This window comes from Sinocyclocheilus rhinocerous, unplaced genomic scaffold (genome assembly GCF_001515625.1).
Source record: "Sinocyclocheilus rhinocerous isolate Xijiao unplaced genomic scaffold, SAMN03320098_v1.1 scaffold920, whole genome shotgun sequence".
Classification (NCBI taxonomy): Eukaryota; Metazoa; Chordata; class Actinopteri; order Cypriniformes; family Cyprinidae; genus Sinocyclocheilus; species Sinocyclocheilus rhinocerous.
The window spans coordinates 74,531-100,024 of NW_015636975.1; the positions used below are offsets into that span (position 1 = coordinate 74,531).

The following is a 25,494-nucleotide window of genomic DNA, read 5'->3' on the forward strand; positions in this document are numbered from 1 at the left end:
CCACTCATACTGTGTTCATTTTACTTCCGCAGCTCTTAAAATGGGTCATAAATTGCCTTAAATTTATTCTTAAAAATTCTGCGGATACCCTGTAAGTAGTTAAATAAAATTCCTTCCTTCATATTTGTTGATATTTGTGTATTAAAAATATTTTTGATTGACATTTAAACTCCTATATGATTTTCTATACTTAAAAAAAAAAGGTCTTTTTTTATTTGGGCTAGTTAAATCAAATTTCGGGCTACCAAAATCTGAAGAGTACCTGCCCGAAGGGCTACCAGAGATTTTGAAATTTTGCGAGCCCTGCAATAGGTAACTTAATTATTCAAATCGTTAATTACATCTAAAAATCCCTATAAACCTTAAAGCATAGACAATAGAAATTAAACTCTTTATTCTTTCGATTTGAGTTAAATATGAAATAGTTTAGCCTTTTAGTTTTAAAACAACTGTAATACGTAAACATTTTAATAAAAAATTTAACCTTTGGTTAATAAATAGAATTACTTACAGCTTGATAAATATTACATGTATCAAGCTGTAAGCATTAAACTTTTCAAAGCAATGAGTACCATATTTCATACACACTGACATACTGTACATGTATTGGCAGTCACTAATACTAATTTTACATACTCCTAACAAAAAAAAACAACAACATGATTTTGTACTATCATTCATGCACATATGCTTTGTATTACCACACAGTACATAAACAACATTCTGATGTTTTATCAACTAAATTATTTTTGCTTAGCACATTATAAACACCGTCATCTGAAAGTAGATCTAAACATTTCTAGACTGTAACATTCATCATGCTGCAGTGTAAACATGCACATAACTTTATATCTATATTGTATTATACAAATCATATTTTTATTATATGATAGCAAAAAAAATTACATCCTCGTTTCATACGACATTTAGCCTATATGTAATAAGTTGCCTATATATATATCTGAGTGTATATCATATTTCAGCATATTTCACTCGCTTGCACATATTTCAGTTTGGCAAGATGTTTAGGAAAAGCCCAACTAGTAAAATCCGTATAAGTTTATGTAAAAATAACACGTTAACTAATGTAAGAAAGAATAAATTACAGAAATTATCCCCTCTGCTAAATAAAGCTGCGTCAGATCGCGCTGTTCTTCTGAGGTGCATGCCGGCTAAATTATTTTTGCTTAGCACATTATAAACACCGTCATCTGAAAGTAGATCTAAACATTTCTAGACTGTAACATTCATCATGCTGCAGTGTAAACATGCACATTACTTTATATCTATATTGTATTATATAAATCATATTTTTATTATATGATAGCAAAAAAAATTACATCCTCGTTTCATGCGACATTTAGCCTATATGTAATAAGTTGCCTATATATATATCTGAGTGTATATCATATTTCAGCATATTTCACTCGCTTGCACATATTTCAGTTTGGCAAGATGTTTAGGAAAAGCCCAACTAGTAAAATCCGTATAAGTTTATGTAAAAATAACACGTTAACTAATGTAAGAAAGAATAAATTACAGAAATTATCCCCTCTGCTAAATAAAGCTGCGTCAGATCGCGCTGTTCTTCTGAGGTGCATGCCGGCTTATTCCTCATAGCAGGTCTTCTTCCAAAAACAATGAAAAGTAGATGAATCTTGATTTTTTTTTTTCTTTTCTTTTTTTTATATATATATCTAGGTGATGAGGGCATTTGCGTGCAGGTATGGCTGCAGATAATGAGCTCAGAGAAGGGAAAGACTGTTCCCCGCTTTAGTTTCATACAGATTACATAATCAGAGAATATTCGTTTTGTATTTGAATTGGTTCATTTAAAAGTAGACACATCAAGTTTTCTAGACGTATCTCTCATGTCTGTGTGTGAAGTATTCGCTGAGTTTCGGTTCATTTTTGTGACGCGTTTCAGAAAGAAGTTCACGGAGACCGAGACGGCAGAAAGCGCACCCTGTTTGATTTCTTTATTTTACAAACACACATGTTCGTTAATGAATATTTTTCGTCTTCGTTGGCGAAATTAACACTGTCCCTTACTTTACTTTTTCAGTGGATAAGTAATTTAATTACAGTAACGAGTTACACGCAACACTGTTTGTTCTTTTTCCACAGTCAAGAGGCGATTCCAAGCCTGTCTGTGAGACGAGATGAGCAAGACGACATGGAAAAACTGCAAGTGAACCCACCAGCGCACAGAGGGTTAAAGATGCAACATTCAATTTTACCTTTAGACTATAAATTTCGATTTCAAATTCAATATTGATTTTAGAACTGTTGGAATTATTTACAGTATGTAACGCAACTGTAATTAAATTACCTAAAATGAACAGTAATCCCTTACCAGTGTTAATTTTGACAGCCATTTTTGATTTAGTCTTAGTCTTTATCTTGAGATGAAAATGCTCAATAGTCTTAGTCACATTTGTCATTTGAGTCTTTCATAGTTTTAGTCGACAAAAAGTCATTGCATTTTTGTCAACTTTTAGTCATTACTTTTAGTCAAACTGCAGTTACTAGTCAAACTGCAGTTACCAACATTTATTTTGGTAGCTATTTTATATGTAGTCTTCCAACAAAAATAGTCATTAATTCTTCTCTCTTTAGACCAAAGCATTTAAGCTTATGAGAAATTTGAATCAAGGATTGAATTTGGAAAAACTAAAAAAAAATTTGGGTGAACTATCCCTTTAACAGTAGTGAAAAGGGAGCAACTTAAAAAATTATAGTTGTTCATATATAGTATACATATATATATATAATTTATAATTTTTGAAAAAGAAGCAGAATAAGACAAATACGAAAGAGATACAAATTAAACTCATTTTTCAAATTTTGTAGGTTAGGTTGGTTTAATAAAAATATTTATCTTCGTCTTCGTTGGCGAAATTAACACTGTCCCTTACTTTACTTTTTCAGTGGATAAGTAATTTAATTACAGTAACGAGTTACACGCAACACTGTTTGTTCTTTTTCCACAGTCAAGAGGCGATTCCAAGCCTGTCTGTGAGACGAGATGAGCAAGACGACATGTACATTCTGCCTGCACTTCCTCCTGATGAGGACAGAGACAAGAGCAGGTGAGATCATGGGAAAAACACCAATAAGACATAATGATAATGAAGAAACATGTTTTCATTTGTGTCTTTGTAAATGCTGCTGTAGTTCAGAGGAGGAAAGAGATGGAGACGAATCACTGCAGACGTACAGCAGATTCCAGGTGAGATCAATCACATCCACAGATTTTTTATTTATTTATTTATTTATACAGTGCTTTTCACAATACAATTTGTTTCAAAGCAGCTTTACAGAAAACCGTGATTAAGGTTTATAATATCTTCATGCCTTATAGTCACATTTATCAGATTGATATTATAGTTATTTATGACAAATATAAACAATCAAGCAGTTTAAATTTGCTGTATACTGTAGTATATATTGCTATTTTTGAGTGAATTGTATGTTTGTGGATAGCATACATTCATATTTCTACTGCAGGAGCATTTGAGTATCCTGTATAAAGTTTACTCTTCCCTACTCTGATCTCTTTCATATGGAAGCCAATTTCAGCCACATAAGAAAAACATTCATGCATTTGTACATAAATATAACATTGTATGTCATGAATATGAAATAAAAGTCAAAATCAGGATTATGATCATAATTATGGCTTTTTAATGCCATAATTTTGACTTACTTCATAATTTACATTTGGTCATAATTTTGACTTTTTACTGATATAAACATGCAGCCGAGTGTATCTCATACGTCTCTGATTTATTATTTTCTTGTCTTGTTCAGGAAGAGATCTATGACAACCCTAACTCTGTAGACATCAACTCTGAGGAGTTTTCCCTCATGCCACCGGAGATCAAGCATGAAATCTTAAAAGAAATGAAGGAATTCAGCAAGAGGCGACGCACGCTGTTCCACAAACCCCCAGAGGTGCTGCCGTTCATATCATCATTACAGTCAGCGGGACATTATTATCATTTTGAACACTAATACATTCCTCACCTTATCTTGTTAAACTCTTGATCCTGGTGTCTCAGAGGTCAGGTGAGTTCTCGCAGTATCAGTTGGTGGGTCTCCTGCAGAGGAACAAACTCAACCAGCGTCTGGAAGGAGTGGAGCAGGAGATGAACCAGCACAGCTCTGGAGGAGTGGAGCAGCCGTACGGCCAGAACAAAGACCATGACATGGAGATCCGCCGTCTGGTGTCAGAGGACTCGTCACACTACCTCCTCATCAAAGGTCACTGGTGTGGAAAAGTTAGAGCGCCATCTGCGCATATCTGTTGCTTAGTTTGAGCTCATCTACACTAGCAATCAATAGTTTAGGGTCAGTTATATTTATAATGTTGTTGAAAGAAGTCTGCATTTATTTGATCAAAAATACAGTAAAAACAGTGAAATATTATTACAATTTAAAATATGTTTTCTATGTGAATATATTGTAAAATGTAATTTATTCTTGTGATCAAAACTGAATTTTCAGCATAATTACTACAGTCTTCAGTGTCACAAGATCCCTCAGAAATCATTCTAAGCCGATTTGGTGCTCAAGAAACATTTATTTCTATCAGTATTAAAAGCTTAATATTTGTGTGGAAACCATGATTCCTTGATAAATGGTTGAAAAGAACAGCATTTATTTGAAACCGAAATCTTTTGTAACATTAGAAATTCTTTACTGTCACTTTTGATCAATTTAGTTCAAAAGTCTTACTGGCTGCAAACTTTTGAATAGAACAAATTTTTTTCTAGACATGGCATTTGGAGATGCAACTACAACAATCCAAGTTCAACCTATTACGCTCAGTTCCTTATTTACCAACCGAGAAAAAAAGGGGAGTGGAGCTGACCTGATTGACAAGCCTCGTCCTCTGCTCTCCGCTGATTTGCTGCTCAAGAAACGTTTCTGATTATTATCAGTGTTGAAAACATTTGAGCTGCTTCATATTTTTGTGTAAACCATTATACATTTTATTTTTCAGGATTCTTTGATGAACAGAAAGTTCAAAAGAACAGCTTTTATTTGAAATAGAAATCCTTCGTAACATGAATGTCTTTACTGTCACTTTTGATCAATTTAATGTGGTCTTGATGAATAATAGTATTAATTTGTTTTAAAAAAATGTAAATAAATGATGCTGGTTAATGGTGACGTGCAGCAAAAAAATTTCAGTAAGGGTTTTATTTTGATTGTTTTGTTTTAGAAATATTTATTTAAATATTTCCATTTTTAAAATTGAACAACTCTTTTTCAGGATTCTTTGATGAACAGAAAGTTGAAAAGAACATAATTTATTTGAAATAGAAATCTTTTGCAACATTAGAAATGTCTTTAGTGTCACTTTTGAACAATTTATTACATTCTTTTTGAATAAAAGTATTAATTTCTTTCAAAAAAATTGTGTCTTACTAAAATATGTTACTATATTCTTCAGGGTCTCAGAAGAAAGCCAGCACTCCAGACAGTCGTCTGGCTCCAGCGCTGTGGTCCAGCTGTCCATGGGAACCTAAAGGGAGGCCTAAAGGGAAGCCTGAGCCCTTGTGGCGGCCTGTGACAGAGGATGATGAGAACAAGCCTTCCTCCTCCACATCCTGTGCTGAGGAAGAGCTGCTGGCGTCAGGTGGAGCACCTCCCTCTCCTCGCTCCCTACAGGCCATCCAGAGCGCCATGATGGACAGCAGCTCTGAAGAAGAAGCCGTGGCCACAAGAGGACGAAGGACGGCAGGATCTGTAGATGAAGATGGACGCGTATCGCCTCAAACTCTACAGGCCATCCAGAGCGCCATGATGGACAGCAGCTCTGAAGAAGAAGCCGTGGCCACAAGAGGACGAAGGACGGCAGGATCTGTAGATGAAGATGGACGCGTATCGCCTCAAACTCTACAGGCCATCCAGAGCGCCATGATGGATCCCGCAGACGTCCACAAACGCAGGACGTACGTCATCACGAGCAGCTCAGAGGACGAGGATGAAGCTGTGGTTCTTGACAGAAGCATTGTCACTGAGGTGACTGGAGTTGGAGGCGTTTCTCCCAGGACTCTGTTGGCCATACAGGAAGCTCTGGGAGACAAAGCTGTGGAGGTAATGGACCTGAGGAGCAGCTCTGATGGAGAGCAGACAGAGGAGGTTCCTGGAATCAGCATTTCCTCACAGGAAGAGTCTTCAGAATTTAAGCATCAGCCCAGAACGCCGCTTATTCTCGGTTCTGCAGTATCTGAAAGGCAAGAGGAGACGCGTGAGCCACAAGATGCTGTGGTACAACTTCCTCTAAAGGAAAGACACCTGAGTGCTTTCTCTGATGACAAACCTGTGAATGCAGACCAAACAGATCAGATGGAGGAAAACAAAGTGAAAAGTGAAGATGATGAGGAAAGCAGCTCTGAAGGTACAAATACGCACAGACACTTCATGTTTGTGCTTCTGGTACAGAAATTACAGCTTAAAGTAGGGATTCCCAAACCTTTGAGCTAAAATATTTTCTTGAAGCCCCTTTGAGATTTTAAGTTAGTATTTCAGTAGCTTAACGACACATTTGCAGGTTCACGGTTCTCTTATTCCAGTTTATGGTCACGACATGCATCTTAATTAATAAAATATTTTATCTTTTTTCTAGTAAGTGTTTTATTTTGATTGTTCTTTTAATTTTACATTTTTTTATTTTTTATTTTTAATGTGTTTTGATTACTTTTTATTTTAGAATTATTTATTTAGTTTTAAAATTTTATATTTTAATTATTATTTTTATTATGTTTTATTTTGATTGCTTTTATTTTAGATTAAAATTTTTAGGATTTAGTTTATTTTAAGTTTGCGTTTTATTTTGATTCTTTTTATTTTAGAATGATTCATTTTAATTTTTCTAATTTATTACATTTTTAGTATGAATTTTATTTTGATTGGTTTTGTTAGATTACATTTTAGTTAGATTATTTGTAGTTTCAATGCTATCAGTCATCAGCTGTGAACCGGTGTGTCAACCCCTGTGGTGTAGAGCAGCTACAGTGCGGGATCCCGGGAGAATGATCAAGCAAACACAGAGAGCCAGTGTACTACCATAACATTCTCAAGTTTATTAGTTTTTACATTTGAATAATTAGCCTTTCATCAACTCACAACCCCTGGCTGAAAGGATGTTTAGATGTTTTTATTGGAAAACAAAAACTGAGTCATTCGAGTGTTTCATACGTGTTTGTTTGGTCTCTGCAGAGAGTTTTATTGAGGTGTCTGATGCAGAGGAACCATCTGAAACAGAAGAATCTCACGTCAAAGCAGAAGCCGATAAAAGCCCCTCAGAAGAGAAAGCGGAGGAGAGAGCAGAGGAAGAGGAGAGCAGAAAGGAAGAGTCCAGCGTCCAGAGCCCAGATAAGAGTGAGGAAGTCAACAAGTCCATAGATGAAACTCCTCCTGCTGCAAGTGAATGGGATCACATCGACACGGTGCATCTCAGTTATCACACTGAATCCTTGTAGTTGCGCAGTGATTGTGTGCTGTGTAACACATCAGTGTGTGTTGCAGGAGGAGCTGCTGCAGCTGGACAGAGAACTGCAGTGTGAGCAAATGAGCTTGAGAGAGCAGCAGCAGCAGCAGGAGCGCAGCAGCACCACGGTCACCGGACAGATGTACCAGGAGAGCCAGGTCAGCATCCTTATACAGAACATATGCTAGTGCAACACAGGGTTATTATAGTTAACTAGATTTTCTAAACGGGGCAAATTAACATGAGAGTGCAATCACAAAAGCGCAGATGAGACTGTAAAGTTCTGCTGATCTACTACTGACAAATAAGCAAACTAAAGAACACAGACACAGATAATTTCCATAATGACCAATGCAATCTACCAAGAGCAGCACAAATTAACATACAGATGATGTTAATCATGTGTGGGTAATCTACTAACAACACAGGCACAAAATAGGTTAAGTCATGTTTTTTGGGCATTAAAGGCACAATATGTAATTTTTCGCCGCTATACGGCGCGTATTCAAAATAAACAAAGAGCCGTGACTGAGTGTGGAATCATGGGAGTTGTCTTCGTCCCCACAGCCGATGCAATCTGACGGGACTCGGGCAGAAATCATGTTCATGGATGAGCTAATGATTTATTAACGTAGTAGAATGAAGCAGGGTGAGGCTGAAAGCCGTCGAAGCGAAACGAGGCCGCTGAACGAGCGCGACACACGGCTCGAAAGCAGCGGAGCTTTTTGGATATTTTAATAAAAAAATCTTACATATTTACAATTTAAATAATGGCAAATACCAGTAAACTGACTAGCGCAAACCTTGGTAAATCACCTTGCGTGATTTATCAATATACTCTCCTCCCAAAAATGTCTGAAAGGGAAACTCCTACAAAAACTCCTCCATTTCTCATTTTAATTTAGTTTATCTTGATGTACTAAAATAACTAATAAAAACTATATAAACATGTTTAAAAAATACTAAAAATGGCAAAAACACTCAACAAAATTATCAAGCTAAAAATAAAATGAAACGGAAAATATAAAAATAAAAACTGATTCAAAATATTTATAAAACTATAATAGTATCTCAGTGATACTAAAATAACACTGGTGCAACATTCACAACACAAAACCCTTTCCAATCCAAACAGAGCTCTTTCAGCTGTTGATTACAGCTGCTTGAATTCCTTTTTAGAGTTGGTTAAAGTCATTAATGTAAACACTGATATTATTACACATGGATATGTTGTGTTATGACACGATTCTCCTGCGTTTGCGTTTCTTGCATTATTGACAAACTATTTTCCTGTTTCACTGTAAAGCTGCTTTGACACAACCAGTATTGTATAAAGCGCTATACAACTAAAGGTGACTTGACTTTGTCTGTGATCAGGAAGGTTAAAGAGTGAATTTCACATAATTATTGTCATTCATATATTATGTGTGTTCATGTTCTCATCTGTGAGTTGGCTGTGAATCCAGTATGACAGCTTTATAGCTGCACTTATTCATGTCATTTAACCGTGTGTGTGTGTGTGTGTGTGTGTGTGTGTGATGGTAGCAGGTGCGTGTGAAGTATCTGGTGTAAAGCCATGTGTGAAACTGATCATTCAGTGTTATGAGTTCAGTGAAATCATATCAGTGCTGACTGGATAAATAGTCTTTGTCCTTTTTTCCCAGAATGGTTCAGCTGGATTAGAGGAGATTTATCGTTTTAAACCTGTCAGCTCAGCTCAGTTTACTTTACGTTACATTTAGGAGTAGCTTATCAGTGGTGACTGTGTCAAGGTGATGTCCATATAGCAGAAATGTACGGTAAAAATCATGCAGTTAGTTAATGACATGTATTGAAACATACATGTTGAAATGGTGAACAGCAATGATTATATGTTGCGATCAAACTTATAGGAAAATGTGGCAATTTTGTGTGTTGGTTCAGGGTTGGTTCATTCCCATCCTGTGGCAGAAACAGAAAAGCAAATAGAGAAAAATTAGCGTAAAAATTTGCGTAGCTGCTGTTCAAACCAAGCAAAGAATGATAATGTGCATTTGATCAGATATAACTGGAGTACAAGTTTATTAGAAACGTGAATGCTTGGCTAATGAGAGAGAGTTTTGTGACCTTAAGGAGCTTGATGGATTGTAGTGTGATAGAAGGTTATATAGCAGGTTATTAGTGAATTTATCTTTAGTGGTTGAAACAATAGTTCTAATAGCTTTAAAAAAAAAATTATGGAAAAAATCGTGGATTAATCACGATCAGATTTTTTCTAGATCCTGCATTAAATTTATAGTCTTTATAGATTGTACAATACAAGTACTTCTACCATTTAAGTGGGTAGAACAAAAGGCCATCACAGCAGTTATATGAGATTTGACTCGTCGATATGTGGGAAGCGGTCCTGGCACGATGATCCTCGTCGCGTGCAATGTGCTGCGTACCGCCTTGATCGGGCTCTTAAAGTCCCTCTTCAGAATCTCCGTCTGCTGCAACTTGATGTTGTTCACCCCTGCGTGAAGCACGACAGCTCCGATGCTCTCGTCACCCTTCAGGATTGCGGGTATCTGAAACATAGAGAACACGAGCACCTTACCTTTAGCTAAAGTAGCACAGATGTGCCGGACGATGGAATCTCCCATTATAACAGCGCCCCGTTCCGTCTCACGAAGGGGAGCGAATCGGTTCCGGGTGGATCTTGAAGACTGGAGGGGGACAGGTCCTTGCCCGGGGCCTGGCTCGTGTCTTCCGCTGCTGGTGCATCCAGGGTCCGTGGTGTCCTGGTGCCGGAGTAAAGGAGACCTGGGAAGATCACGTCCTGGGTGCACGGGGCCTGTGCAGAGAAACACACGGAGTAGAGGTGGTGGGAGTATTAACATCGCACCGTAAACCTACCTCAGACTTTTGACCGTCGGCCCGAGATGTTTCCAGCGTGGCTCTCCACTCTCGCAGCTGGGCCTGCTTCTCCAGTAGGTCATGGATCTGCTTCTCCATGGCCTTCAGCTCCAGCTGCACCGAGTGCAGCTCAAACATGTCCTCACCTGCACTCAAAGGTAGACACATATCCACCATTAGAGCAAGTAAACAGTGAGTAAAACAAGAATAATGTGCGTGAATAGAGTGTGCGCAAGGTTAGCGGCAACCACGTTGTCAATGCTAATGGGGGCTATAAGGTATTAGCGATCAAAATAAAATGTCTCTGGTTATTGACGTAACCTCGGTTCCCTGAGACGTACAGCAAAAGCTGACACTTTGGGGGAAACACCTTTTTCCTCGAATACTGAAGCCTTATTCGCTTAACGCCATTGCATTGCAATGGCCAATGTTGATTGAGTGCATGAAAAGGTGGCTGGAAAGCGCCCTATATAAGCGGCGCTGAGCGGCATTTCATCTTATGAAAGACCTGATCATAAGTAACACGGCATGAACGCAACATCTTCTCAGGGAACCGAGGTTTCGTCAGTAACCGGAGACGTTCCCTTTCGAGAGGGTCACTCTACGTTGCATACAGCGCAAGCTGACACTTTGGGGAACGTGAAACTTCACGCCATATTACTGCGAAGAGAGCTTGGCATAAGCGGAGACGACAAATAAGCACAGCAACACTCAACAGCAATCGAAATGCATGGTACAGCCACTGCACACAAGTACGCATAAGCAGCACATTCCAGTACAGCTTCTCACATGAGTTAGACATGCAGCTGTGGCGCTTACTGGAATTAGACAGCACATTAGCCTGGGGAACTGTGTGTAAGTTGGCTAGGCGGTAGCAGCACCAGTGCCACCTACTACAGAAGTGGTGTTTTTATTTTTTTTTACCAAAGCGACGTCCCGAGTGGGGGTACTTGACGGGCGAGGGGGGTTCAGCCTCCCCATAGAAATCTAATCACATCAGTCCTCCCCACTGACAACCTATCAATGTCAGAATGAACGCTGATATGACAGCTACATACTCTTGACCATGGAGGGCGTACGGCCATCATTCGAACACTTGTAGAAAAGACGAAACTACTGAAAACTGGCAGTTGACAGGGTCTTGGCCCTTCGAAGTTCAACAATTTTCAAAGGCTCTCCACCTATGAGCGTAGAGACGTCTAGTAAACGGAGAGCTGAATGTCTTCTGCACTTGCTGTGACAGCGAGCCTGATATTGGCAAATGCCGTCGAGTGGCCAGACACACAGATTCCATAAGTCTGGACTGGATGCCAGGCTGAGTTGCTGGCTTGAGAGAGGGAATCTCTCTTCAACGAAATTAGCCATTCAGGTTACGAGAACCGGTCTGCCCACGTCTTCAGGCTCGTTGCGAGCATGAGAAGAGGGTGAGAACGGAAACCACCTTGGCGATTATGAATGCCACAGCTGCCATATTCATGCGAAAGAGAACATGCTTGTGATGGACCTAAGTGTAGAAACACTAACGAGACAGGTGAACTGCTCCGATCACCAGGCAGATCCAGGCAGGTCATCAGGTACCTTTTCTCCGTGCCTGTCCGACTATTGACCTTATTGTAGTCTCGTCTTAGTCATGGGAAAAAAGCTTGTCAATGAACATTTTTCATCATACTTTTCATTAACGAAATGAACAGTAGTACATACTTCAGAATAGCATGAGTAGTATACTAGTATACAATACCGGTGTCTTCTGATGCAAAGACACTCATGTTTCCATGATACTGAAGTGTTTTTCTTCCTCTGATGGCGTTCAGGAGCTGTTGCGTTTGTTCGGTGTGCCGTTCATCGTGGCTCCGATGGAGGCTGAAGCCCAATGTGCAGTGCTGGACCATCTGGACCAAACGCACGGCACCATCACCGACGACAGCGACATCTGGCTCTTCGGCGGTCGTCAAGTCTACAAGAACTTCTTCAACCAGAACAAATACGTGGAGCATTACCAGTCTGTGGACATGCAGAACCAACTAGGTGAGCTGCAGTACTGAGATCTAGGGATGCACGATAATGGATTTTTGCTGATATTTTTCAACTCATTTTGGCCGATAGCCGATACCGATATATTTCCTTTTGTTTGGAAACAACACCAAGTCTCTCCTGTACAGAGATTGTAAACAAATTATTTTTAATTTTGGTTAGTTATTAACAAAAACTTACTTGTTAGAATTAAATAAACAATAATGAAGTTCTTTTATAATGGGAGTACACTGAAAGCTGAAAATAACTATAAATCAATCAAAAAAAATTTCCAGACAGATGTGGGAACCATAACATTTTATTTGAAGATTAAAATATTTATAGATGGTGCAAAGCAAAAGAGTTGTAAAAGTTCTGAAAATCTTTTAGAGCTGTTTTGTTTCATAATCTGTTATATATATATATATATTACACATTAATGAATAATTCTGTAAATATAAAATTATTTAAATTACAAGTGTCATGTTTGTGATTTTTATTCATGTAAGCTAAAACTTCTGAACTTTGACCTTTAAATCAAAGCATACTCGTGATTTTATGATATCAGTAACTTCTTTATTTAATCTTAATGTATTGAAAAACAATCTTAATGTTATTTGTGTATTTTACTTTCATTTTATTACAAGTAGGCCAATAGACCAATTTGGAGTAGACGTCACAGTTACGTCACTTGCAGCAGCGCGCACATTATGGTGGCAGAAAAACACTGGGAACAAGTGGAGGATAATGGTAAAATCCATGGAATAAGAGAAAAAATATATTGTTGTGCTTTTGGATGTCAGAATCGGAATGAAAATCATTTTTATATAATACTGCGGTCAAAGACGCCATTTGAAGCTGAATGCAAACGTTTAAATGGACAGACTATGGATGAAACCTGATTACCCTACTTTCAATCCATAAATTTGATTTAAACAATAGGTCTATATAATATTCACATAGGGTACATATTGTATTAGCCCAACAGTTAAAGCATGGAATATTATTTAAACCTATAACATTTTACATAACATTTACCTATTTTATATCACAATACTGACTTTTTTCTTGCAAATGCAAGTTTATATCTCCTAGTTCGGACTTTATAACTTGATTCAACTCAACAATTGCGAGTTTGTCAATTATGAGGAAAAAAAGCCAGAAGTGTGGGATTGTAAACTCATGATTCTGAGCCAAGGGGAAAAGAGAGAATGACGAGTTGATTTTTCTTATCAGAAGTGTGAGATATAATCTCGGAATTGCAAGAAAAAAGTCAGAATTTTGAAATATAAGATCAAAATTACCTTTTTTATTCTTTTATTCCATGGCTTGCAAAGACTGCTACGTTAAAACTGTCATTTTCTGCCACCAGATAGGCTCCGCCCACAAAAACGTCATCACTGTTTACAAACACTGAAATTGGTCTATAGCACCCCCTAAATAAATAAAATGCCTTACCGGACGGGCATTAGGACCTGGCTATTGCTGCTACTGCACACGTTAGTGACTGTTGACTCTTTCGCACACTGAACGCATCATTCTGTACTAGCATTCTCAAATTAAATGCGACAATCCAAAATAATGAGTCTAATTACCATTCAGGCATTTGGTCAAGAATGACCGCACTGCTGGCGTTATCTTATCGCTAGCACACCCTTGAGCACATGTGAGTTATTCATCTTATCAGCAAGGCATATCGGCATAATTTTTCATATCGGGCCAATAATTAAGTTTTAAGCCAATATTGGCCGATTCCAATAATGTTTCGATAATATTGTGCATCCCTACTGAGATCAATTAGTGTGCATGTATAATAGGTGGAAAGAGACACCAACGTGAGCTTGCATCCGTCTGTAGGCCTGGACCGGACCAAAATGATCAATCTGGCATATCTGTTGGGCAGTGATTACACTGAAGGCATTCCAGGAGTGGGATACGTTACAGGGATGGAGATCCTCAACGAGTTTCCTGGTTCTGGTTTAGAGCCTCTTGTTCAACTCAGGTCAGAAACACTGTAGAAGGTGATTGTCATTTTAACAGTAAAAGACACTTACTATATATGGTGAAAATTGGAAAATGGGACATTTTATGTAGTTTTACTGTGAAATACTTTTACATTTTGGAAATAAAAATTAAGTCATCTTATAATTTACAGTGAAAAACCATAAACCTGCCAGTTCACTGCACGAGAAGCCTTTGATGGTATTTTGTTTAACCCTCATAATGCATTCAAAATCTGTATACTATGATCTGCCAATACCCTTTTGTTAAGTCCAGTGTAGAATAAAATTGAGCTGTACCCAGCCGATCAAGCAATTAGTCAGCCCACGGCATTGGATATGCGTCGAATTTCGACACAGCAAACACCTTGCGATAATCCACACAGAATTGTATGGAGTCCTCCGTTTTAGGCACTAAAAATATCAGGCTCACCCTCATCTCTAGCATCGCCTCACACACTACCGCCCCCAGCTCGGTCTCAGTATGGTGTTGACTGAGGTTGGTTCGACCGGGCAGGGGCGAGAACACGTCTGCAAACTCAGCTTGCAATCTAGCTACATCAGTGAGCTGGGAGGGTGAAAGGTAATCTCCCCCTGGGGCCAGAGCAAGAGATTAGACTTTAGTGTTCACTTCTGGCCCGAGGTCTTCCTCTCCACTTACTGCCGTTGCCAGCATCACTGGTTACGCCTCGCTCTATTTTTTCTGGAGGTTTAGGTGGTAAATCTGACGTGCCCCACTCCTGTCCGTTCAAATTATTTCATAATTTATATCTCCCACTTGCCGTGTGACCTCAAAGGGTCCTTGCCACTTGGCAAGTAATTTAGAACTAAACGTTGGGAGCAATACAAGCACTTTATCTCCCTGTTCATAAACACGTAATCTGGTTCCCCTATTGTACAGCCGGCTCTGTCTGTCCTGGGCCTGTAACAAATTCCCCGTAGAGAGCCGCTCCAAATTGTAGAGTTTTGTTCTCAGGTCCAGCACATACTGAATTTTGTTTCTGCTATCCGAAGGTTCGTCCTCCCAAACCTCTCTCAGGACGATTAAATCGTTCCACCAGCCCGTCTGTTTGTGGATGAAAGACGCTGGTGCGAACTGATTTAATGTCCAATAATTCGTAAAGCTCGTGTAATGAACGTGACATAAACACCGTGCCTTGATCAGTGAGAATCTCTTTCGGGATTTCCACTCAGGAGATTATACGAAACAGGGCGTCCGCTACACTTTTCGCGGAAATGTTGCGGAGCGCTACTGCCTCAGGGTATCGCGTTGCATAATCCACCAGGACTAATGCAAAGTGATGCCCCCGTGCAGATCGTTTTAATGGCCCCATGAGGTCCATGCCAATTCTCTCAAAGGGGACCTGCATAAGGGGAAGAGGGCGCAAAGGCGCTTTTGGGGAGGCCGGGGGATTCACTAACTGACATTCACAACAAGCCGCGCACATTCTCGTGAATGCCTGGTCAGAAAAATCGGGTCATGAGAATGAGGTGTGAGTTAACTGCAACACACACCGCACCTGAATCACGCGGCTCTTATCCAATGCCTCTGGCTCAATCAGGCTTTGATGGATGGAGGTTTGGTTGCATCCAGAATCCACCAAAGCCCGATAAGTACCCCCCCCCCCTTAATACTCACAGGTATTTGGTACAACCCAGCTCGATCGGGGTCAGCCTGTGGTGCGTCCAGAACCCGGATCAGTGTCCTCACCTCCATCAACGGGCACCGATCAATAAAGTGTCCTGGGTACCCACAACACCAACAAGCCGGCCCAGACCTCCCCGCCGCCCTAGTGGCAGGAAGTGGTTCAAGAGATTGACGAGGAGAGAGCAGAGGAACGGGAACAGACGGTTTGCTCGAGCTGGCCAGGTGGGGGCAGGGCTCTCAGCTCAGCTGTAGCCTCAGGAGCCAGACTACCCCTCTATCAGGGTTGGGCTGGAGGAGTGAGATTCCCCTGGGACCTAGGGAAAGGTTTAGAGGCAGAAGGAGAGGGGAGAGTGAAAGAGACAGACGGCAGGGATTTGTCGACCCATACCACGCCACCACCTCGTCCTCCACCAGTTGAATGGCCAGGTCCAGCGCCGTCGGGCAATGGCACTGGACAAACTGCGTGGTTGTCTTTGACGCACAATGAACTGTTCCAGCACCACCCAATCAATGATTTGCTCGACGTCGCCTTCCCCATTCAACAGACATCTGCGGCACGCGTTCCGGAACTGTTGAGCCATCATGAAGGGTTTGCCGCTTTCCCCCAGGTTCAGTGACCTGAAGTGCTAGCGGTGCTGCTCGGGGATTAGCCCGACCCGTTGGAGGATGGCCCTTTTGAGGTCACGGTAAGCCACAAGGTTCTGAACTGGCAGCTGTTGTGCAGCCATCTGCGCTTCCCCCGAAAGCAGCGGGATGAGGAGCACTGGCCAGTTCAACTGGGGCCACCCACAAGCCTCAGCAGTCCTCTCAAAGAGGTCGATGAATGCCTCCGTATCATCGCGAGGACCCATCTTGTTTAGAGGCACATGGGATGGCGGGGCCGGGGCAGATGGAATCCTCGCAGCCCGAACCTCCCGGTCCATCCAGCACCGGAACAGCTCGCGGTCCTCCTGCTGTGCCTGGACGAGGGCCTGGAATCGACGTTCCTGATCACCCCTCATGTCCAGTAGCGCCTGATGGTGTTCCTAGTGGAGTCCCGCAAGCGAGTGAATAACCTCCACAATCGGCAAACTTGACAGGGGCTGGATGATAGCGGCGGCGTTCCTTCTTCCTTCCCAGGTTTCAGCACCAGAGTTTTGAGGTTCAGAGGATGGAAGGAAGACGACAGGGTTGGCTTGCTGAGACTCATGCCTTTATTAAATGAACAGGTGATACAAAACAAAAAGTACAGTTTCAAAAACAGCCACAGTTCAAACAATCACTTCTTTCTTGGCATTCCACGGCACTCAGCCTTGATCCGCATGCATGAGCTCTCAGTCCAGTCTCTCTCTCTCCTTCCCGTTCTCCTGTGGCTTTTTATCCGGTCTCTCTTCGCACCAATTACTGCAATCAGACACAGGTGTTCATCATTTTGCACTTGACCTACTTACTCGCCGCTTGTCTCCCAACTCTCTCTCCTGCTGCAGACCACGCTTAACCACACCCCCCTCACCACAATCATTGTGTGAAATTTATAAGAGCATATAGTCTAAGAATTACCAGTATTAAACACATTGGAATGAATGGAATTCATGATTGCACAAAAACAGTCCAAATTTATGAATCCAACATATTTATTTCTATCAAAACAACATAAATATTACTATATAAATTCATTTTACTTCTGAAACTTTCACTTTGAGATGAAAAAGTTATCAGTTTTACATGCTGCAATGGTTTGTCAGTAATAGCATATAATCATGTTTATCAACAAAAATGCAGTCTCAAAAGTGTGTGAGAGACGGGAAAATGCCCAAATATATTTTACAAAAGTTTTTTGGACACCAATATAACTAAGTGTTATATTAGTATTTTTGACACCTAATGGTTCTCCATACATACCCAAGTCAAAATTACCTGGGGCTGTATTCACAAAACATCTTAAAGGGGTCATATGATGCGATTTCAAGTTTTCCTTTCTCTTTGGAGTGTTACAAGCTGATTGTGCATAGATAAGATCCCTGAAGTTGCAAAGACTAAAGTCTCAAAACCAAAGAGATATTCTTTATCAAAGTTAAGACTCTGCCACGCCCCCCTAAAACGGCTCATTCTAACACGCCCCCACATATCTACCTCACCATGTGGAAATATTTGCATAATGCGCCCAAATGATCACGCAAAGAAAGAAGGCGTGGTTTCAGTAAACGCAGTTAGTGTTGAAGCAGCCATGTCAAGGAGACGCTGTGTGTTTCTAGGCGAAAGCAAAAGCACTTTATTTAGCCTTCCGAAAGTAGATGCATTTAGGAATCATTAAGATCACTTACAACAGTACAGCAAGGCATTTTATGAACGACCTTACATTTATTTTGAAAGATGAAGCTCGCGATTATGGTAAGGGGCGTTACATTTCCGACGCGTGCTTGTTGTGTTCGGCCAATCACAATGCACTGGTTCAGCTGGCCAATCAGAGCAGACTGTGCTTGTCGGAAGGAGGGACTTTGTAGAAAACTAAGTGTTTGAGCGAGGCGGGGCATATAGGACCTACAATAATATACAGTATTTGAAAAATAATGTGTTTTTTGAACATTAAAGCATGTCAACATATTCTGTTACACCAAATACACAAAATAATGATCTTTAAAAAAGCATCATATGACCCCTTTAAGGCTAAAACTAGCTCCTAACTTGCCGATTTAGGAAAAACTCCTAAAAATAATGGGTGTGTCAGTCCTAATCTTAGGACTCCTACATTTTTGCTCTGAGTGTATTTCACAAAGCGTGAAATCAGCTCCTAAGTCTGTGAAAAGTTAAGGGTAGTCAAGAGGACTCCCAAGTCACTAAGACCAAATCACAGACCATCCTAAAATAGTTTTTGCTGGCAATCAGTCTCAGAATGTAAACATTTTAAAAACATTTCACGATAATTTCCATTTAAATTGAATTATGTCCTCCTTTTCATGTGCAAGTTGGGCAAGAAGAAAACCATAATGAGCTTTTAAAACCTTTTCCGCACTCAAGCGCATGCATAAAGCTTGCCTCAAATCACTAGGAAATGTAATGTGTCTGAAAAAAGAGCAAGGAGATATTTTAATCATTTATTAATAAACTAGTGTTTTCTGAGTCAGCATGGATTGGAAAGATTAAGTTGACGATTCTGACCCTTTCATATGGATTATGTAATCAGAGAATATGTTTTGATTGGAATTGGTTTGTTTTAACACTTAACATTAGACATTTCAAGCTTTCTATAGATATATTTATCATGTCTGTGACTTGTGGAAAAGGTGCTTGTGATTTTCTTTAATTCGTCATATGTCTGTTTTACCACTTGTATTATGGTTATATCAGTATATTATACAGGTACAAAATTTGATTTGACTTTAGATGCAATATTAAGATTAAATCAGGTTTTTACCATAAATGTATAGTTCAGTCGTGTAAAACCTAAAATGTTGCTATAATAATAATAATAATACATTTTATTTAGTATAGCGCCTTTAAAAGAGTACTTTCTCAAAGCGCTTTACAACACAAGCAAACACAACAATCCAAAGTAATACACAAAAATACAGAATAACAATCAGTTAAAAGCAAGACGAAAATAAAAAGTTTTAGGACGAGATTTAAAAATACCTAACGAATTTGCTTCCCTGATGTCAGCCGGGAGAGAATTCCACATTTTGGGGGCATAAGATGAAAATGCCCGATCACCCCCAGACCGCAGCCGTGTTTTAGGAACGACTAAAAGACCACTCTGAGAAGATCGCAAATTGCGACTAGGTGTATAGGGAATTAATAGCTCAGCCAAGTACTGAGGAGCCAGACCATGCAGTGCCTTGTATGTTAACATGAGAACTTTAAAATCAATACGAAATCTAACCGGGAGCCAATGCAACAATTCCAAAACAGGAGTTATATGATCAACAACCCTGGCCCCTGAAAGAATTCTGGCTGCTGAATTTTGTAAATGTTGAAGTTTGTTAATACAAGATTACGGTATTAATGTGACCATAGTTTTTACGGTAAAGTGCTGGCAATCACAGCCATGGTTTTTACCATAAAATTTTAAACATGGGTCATTGTGTATGTGTGTTATGTCTGATGTAGTAAGTGGTGGACTGAAGCACAGGAGAATAAGAAGTTGGCTGCCAATCGCAAAGACACAAAGGTGAAGAAGAAACTGAGGAATCTTCAGCTTCATCCTGGTTTCCCAAACCCTGCTGTGGCTCAGGCTTACCTGCAGCCCACCGTCGACCAATCAGACGCCTCGTTCGGCTGGGGCCACCCACACCTGGAGCTCATCAAAGAATATCCTTCATGTTATTTACAGTATGATAGCTTTAAACACATTCTGAATGTCTGCAGTTTAAAATGAGCAGAAGTGGTTCTTAACCTGTCAGACATTCTGTCAGAGCCGCTTCGGATGGAGCAGCAGAAAAACTGAAGAAACGCTACAGCCAGTGCTAAAACAGCTTCAGTCTCAACAGGTGATGGACTTCAATTCTAGTGAAAAAACTAAAACTATTAAAAATAATTTTCATTTATGAAAATAAACTAACTGAAATAACTTTAAGTACTAAAACGGAAATAAAAATAATAAAAAAATTTAAATATAAATAAATTAAATTTAAAACAAAAATTCAAATGAAATTCAAATGAAAACTGACAATATGAAAATAAATGCTAATTCAAAACATTAGTAAATACTATAGTAGTATATAAATAATACTAAAATAACACTGATGATTCATTTAGACCTGTTTTGTTGAACAAATTCTTAGAATTCAGTACACTACCAATCAAAAGGTTGGATTTTTAATGTTTTTGAAAGAAGTCTCCTCTGCTCACCAAGGTTGCATTTATTTGATAAAAAATACAGTAAAAAATGTGAAATAGTATTGCAATTTCAAATAGCTGTGTTCAATGTGAATATATTGTAAAATGTAATTTATTCCTGTGATCAAAGCTGAATTTTCAGCATCATTACTCCAGTCTTCAGTGTCACGTGATCCTTCAGAAATCATTCTAATATGCTGATTTGCTCCTCAAGAAAATTCTGATTATTCTGATTATTATCAATGTTGAAAACAGTTGTGCTGCTGCATATTTTTGTGGAAACGGTGGTACATTTTATTTTTCAGGATTCTGTGATGAATATAGAGTTCAAAAGAAAAGTTACATCTTAAAATAAATGACAATAGAAGAGTTATTTTATATACAGTGGTGTGAAAAAGTGTTGGCCCCCTTCCTGATTTCTTATTTTTTTGCATGTTTGTCACACTTTAATGTTTCAGATCATCAAACAAATTTAAATATTAGTCAAAGATAACACAAGTAAAAACAACATGCAGTTTTTAAATGAAGGTTTTTATTATCTTTTACTAATATTTAAATTTGTTTGATGATCTGAAACATTAAAGTGTGACAAACATACAAAAAAATAAGAAATCAGGAAGGGGGCCAACACTTTTTCACACCACTGTATTTAACAAGATTACTGTATTTTTTATCAAATAATTGCAGCCTTGGTGAGCAGAAGAGCAAAAAATTTTAATTATTCCAAACTTTTGACCGGTAGTGTATACTTTGTCAGTTGTTTGGTTTCTATTCTGATTAATGTCTCACTGTTATTGTCTGTCTGCAGACGCAGCTGCGCATCGATTCGTTCTTTCGTCTGGAGCAGCAGGAGAGGCAGTCGATCCATAGCCAGCGTCTGCGCAGAGCCGTCACCTGCCTCAAGAGAAAAGAAAGAGAGGAGGAAGAGGAGGAGCAAGAAAGCTCTCCGTCTAAGAAGGGCAGGAACGGGGCCTCACAGCCGGACGGGGCCCCTGCTACCGCGGGGCCGTTAGTGGGAGGATTCATAGGGCCGGTGTTTCATCTGAACTCACCTGCAGACACACTGGACGAGACGAGAGGCGGAGTCGTGTCTCTGATGTCATCGAGGGCGGAGTCAAGCAGCTCCAGCTCAGAGGATGATGCTGAATATGGGAAGGGGGTCGCTATGGTTACAGCACGTTCTGTGTTTGAGGGGAAAACGAGAGGAAGAGGGAAACGAGGAGGAAGAGGAAGGAGCCAAAACAGATTATGATAACAAACACATACAAAACATACTTACTGATGCCATCAGATATGCAGAGTTTGCATGTGAAATGTTGTCCTGTTTTTCACTGAGCAGATTTTATAAACTATGAGCTGTATAATTAACATACTGTGTGATCATTTGAGAAATGCCAACATGAAATCATGTCAAATTACCAACAAAAAAATAAAACATTATTCTTCATCAGAACAGATCTATATCAGCCTTCCAAATATTTATGGTTCATCAACATCTCAGGTCTATTGCTGTTTTTCTATTTCTATTTTTTTTTTATCAATTTGCAAAAGAACGGAGTTTGTTTCTTCACATAAAGAACAATAAAAGTCTGAAAAACTCATGTCTAGTGTTTTTCATTATATAGATTGTTCTAAAGCTTTACAAAGAAAACAATCCACCAGTCCACTTGGAAAACTGAAATAGCATTTTATGGCATCTTATATTCTGGATTTTGGAATATAATTATTTAAATGTTAAAATTATATATATATATATATTTTTTTTTTTTCCTTTGTGTGTGTGTGTGTTTATATATACAGTAGATATATATATAGATATATATATACTGTATATACTGCTGTTCAAATGTTTGGGATCAGTAAGATTTTTAATGTTTTTTAAAGAAGTCTCTTCTGTTCATCAAGGCTGCATTTATTTGATCAAAAATACAGAGAAACAGTAATATTTTGAAATATTATGATATAATGGAACGGTTTTAATATTTTAATATACTTTAAAATGTAACTTATTCTTCTCATCCAAAGTTGAATTTTCCGCAGCCATCACTCCAGTCTTCAGTGTCCTTCAGAAATCATTCTAATATGCTGATTTGATACTCCGTTATTATCGATGTTGGAAACAAGTTGTGCTGCTTAAAAGTTTCACATGATCCTTCAGAAATCATTCTAAAATGGTGATTTGGTGCTCAAGAAACATTTCTTCTGATCAATGTGCTGCTAAATATTTTTGAGGAAATCGCAATACTTTTTTTAGCATTCTTTGGTGAATAAAACATTGAAAAGAACAGCATTTATTCAAAATAGAAATCTTTCCTAACAATATTAGTCTTTACTTTCGTTGTTTTTTTTATCATTTTATTATTTAACACAACCATGCTGAATAAAAGTATTACAGTTTTTTAAAACTGCTTAGACTCTAAAAGTGATACTTGAGGCCCACTCTAGTGAAACCATTCACTCGTAAACCTAATCTTTAGACCAAGTCTGCAAAACTACAAGCACATTACGTGCTTTAAACTCAGTTTGTTATTAAATAAACTTTTTTACAAAACTCTGAACACAGACTTATGCATCATTTGTTCACTTAGAAATCAAAACTCAGTGTTTTGAGAGAGAAATTATTTTTACCCCCTTGCATATCTGTTTACAGTGTATATATTGTATATATGATCTATGTGTGTGTGCATACAGTACATACATATACGCACACACACGCACACATATATATATATATACACACTGAATATGTATACAAGCCAAGTCAGAGAGTCAACTTTATTTCTAAAGCGCTTTGCACAATATAGACTGTTTCACAGCAGCTTCACAATAGTATCAAATTCAAATTCTGCTGTAAAGCAGCTCTAACAAACCAATAGTGTCATTATACAGCTCAAGTCAGTTCAGTATTGATTCAGTTCAGTTGCATAACTTACGTGCTTTAAACTCAGTTTGTTATTAAATAAACTTTTTTACAAAACTCTGAACACAGACTTATGCATCATTTGTTCACTTAGAAATCAAAACTCAGTGTTTTGAGAGAGAAATTATTTTTACCCCCTTGCATATCTGTTTACAGTGTATATACTGTATATATGATCTATGTGTGTGTGCATACAGTACATACATATACGCACACACACACACACACACATATATATATATATATATACACACTGAATATGTATACAAGCCAAGTCAGAGAGTCAACTTTATTTCTAAAGCGCTTTGCACAATATAGACTGTTTCACAGCAGCTTCACAATAGTATCAAATTCAAATTCTGCTGTAAAGCAGCTCTAACAAACCAATAGTGTCATTATACAGCTCAAGTCAGTTCAGTATTGATTCAGTTCAGTTGCATAACTGTAAAACAACAGTTGTACATACATACTGTATATACAGTGTATGTGCATGTATGCGAGTGCTATGACAAACTCTTGTGCACTCCATTGCACTCTGAACAAGCAAAAGACACACAAGAGTAGTGTTTTACATTTTTCATATCTGTGTAGTTTGGTGTGTATGTGGCTAATTATTTTATGTTTGTGTGTAGAGTTACTACGCAAAAATAATTTTTTTTAAATAGTTGTAAAAGACGGGTTTGCTTTTGCAAGATACTCTGTGTGTGACATTTTTCATGATGTGTGTGTGTTTTGTGTGTAGAGTTTGTGTGTAGAAATGGAGCCATAGTTTCAAAAACTGTGTAAGCATGTATAAAAACAAAAACTGGCATTTCTTTCAGAAAAAAAAGACAAAAAAATGACTGACCTCAAACTTTTAAATGGTAGTGTATAATGTTACAAAAGATTTCTATTTTAAATAAATGCTGTTCTTATTAACACTCTGTTCATCAAATAATCCTGAAAAAGTATTGCAGGTTATATAAAAAAAATGTTAAGCAGCACAACTGTTTCCAACACTGATAACAAAACAGCATATTAGAATGATTTTTGAAGGATCATAACACTGAAGATTAGAGTTAATGATGCTGAAAATTCAGCTTTGTATCACAGGAATAAATTATGTATTAAAGTATATTTTAAACTTGTAGCAATTCTACCTGATTCTATACTGTTCTTTTAAATTGTAATAATATTTCACAAGTTTTTTTTGATCAAAGAAATGTAGCCTTGATATGCATAAGAAATGTCTTTACAAAACATTAAAAATGATACTGATCCCAAATTTTTGAACTTTTGAATTAATTATAATTTTTTTCATATATTACCACGCCTAGTTTCTGTAAATAAAGTTTTAAAATTAGCAGCTTTGTAAAAGTATCAGCAAAAGTATCAGAAATATGTTGGGGTCTTAAAATATCATCTTTGAGAATGAGGGGCTTTGAAGTCATAAAGCTGACCTGAAGGGAGAACAACAAAGAGCCATAGACATCAGTTTTACTCCTGTTATATAACACTATAGTAAAACTCCTGGCGCAGAGCCTCAACTGAGTGTTTGACTTTAAAGGTCAGAGGAGTTCAGCTGCTCATCGCGTTTGATTGAAGTGTTATCGTGATCTCAGCCAAACAACATCTACATTCCTGCTTCCAGAACCGAGTCCAGATCATCTCTTGTGTTTGAGAGAGAGAGTATCTTTTTAATCTTGGATCTGGCACCCTCCCTTTCGCTGGCTGACCTGCA

At 38.5% G+C, this 25,494-nt stretch overlaps 1 protein-coding gene across 5 annotated transcripts in view; it reads left to right on the forward strand.

Annotated features, from left to right (window-relative positions):
• The window catches only part of ercc5 (excision repair cross-complementation group 5), a 26,164-nt gene extending 3,763 nt beyond the window's left edge, over window positions 1–22,401 (forward strand). For 2 of the 5 annotated variants that reach the window (XM_016563072.1, XM_016563071.1), the window contains exons 5-16: window positions 2,994–3,092; window positions 3,178–3,232; window positions 3,814–3,957; window positions 4,065–4,266; window positions 5,462–6,412; window positions 7,234–7,463; window positions 7,543–7,662; window positions 12,193–12,406; window positions 14,249–14,393; window positions 20,126–20,326; window positions 20,421–20,505; window positions 21,663–22,401. In XM_016563072.1, the coding sequence (XP_016418558.1) occupies window positions 2,994–3,092; window positions 3,178–3,232; window positions 3,814–3,957; window positions 4,065–4,266; window positions 5,462–6,412; window positions 7,234–7,463; window positions 7,543–7,662; window positions 12,193–12,406; window positions 14,249–14,393; window positions 20,126–20,326; window positions 20,421–20,505; window positions 21,663–22,106 (2,890 nt within the window). In that variant the 3' untranslated portion in view covers window positions 22,107–22,401. Of the gene's footprint in view, window positions 1–2,993; window positions 3,093–3,177; window positions 3,233–3,813; window positions 3,958–4,064; window positions 4,267–5,461; window positions 6,413–7,233; window positions 7,464–7,542; window positions 7,663–12,192; window positions 12,407–14,248; window positions 14,394–20,125; window positions 20,327–20,420; window positions 20,506–21,662 lie in introns of those variants that run through there. The other 3 variants (XM_016563074.1, XM_016563073.1, XM_016563075.1) reach the window with 3 other exon arrangements.
• The last annotated feature ends 3,093 nt before the right edge of the window (window positions 22,402–25,494 follow it).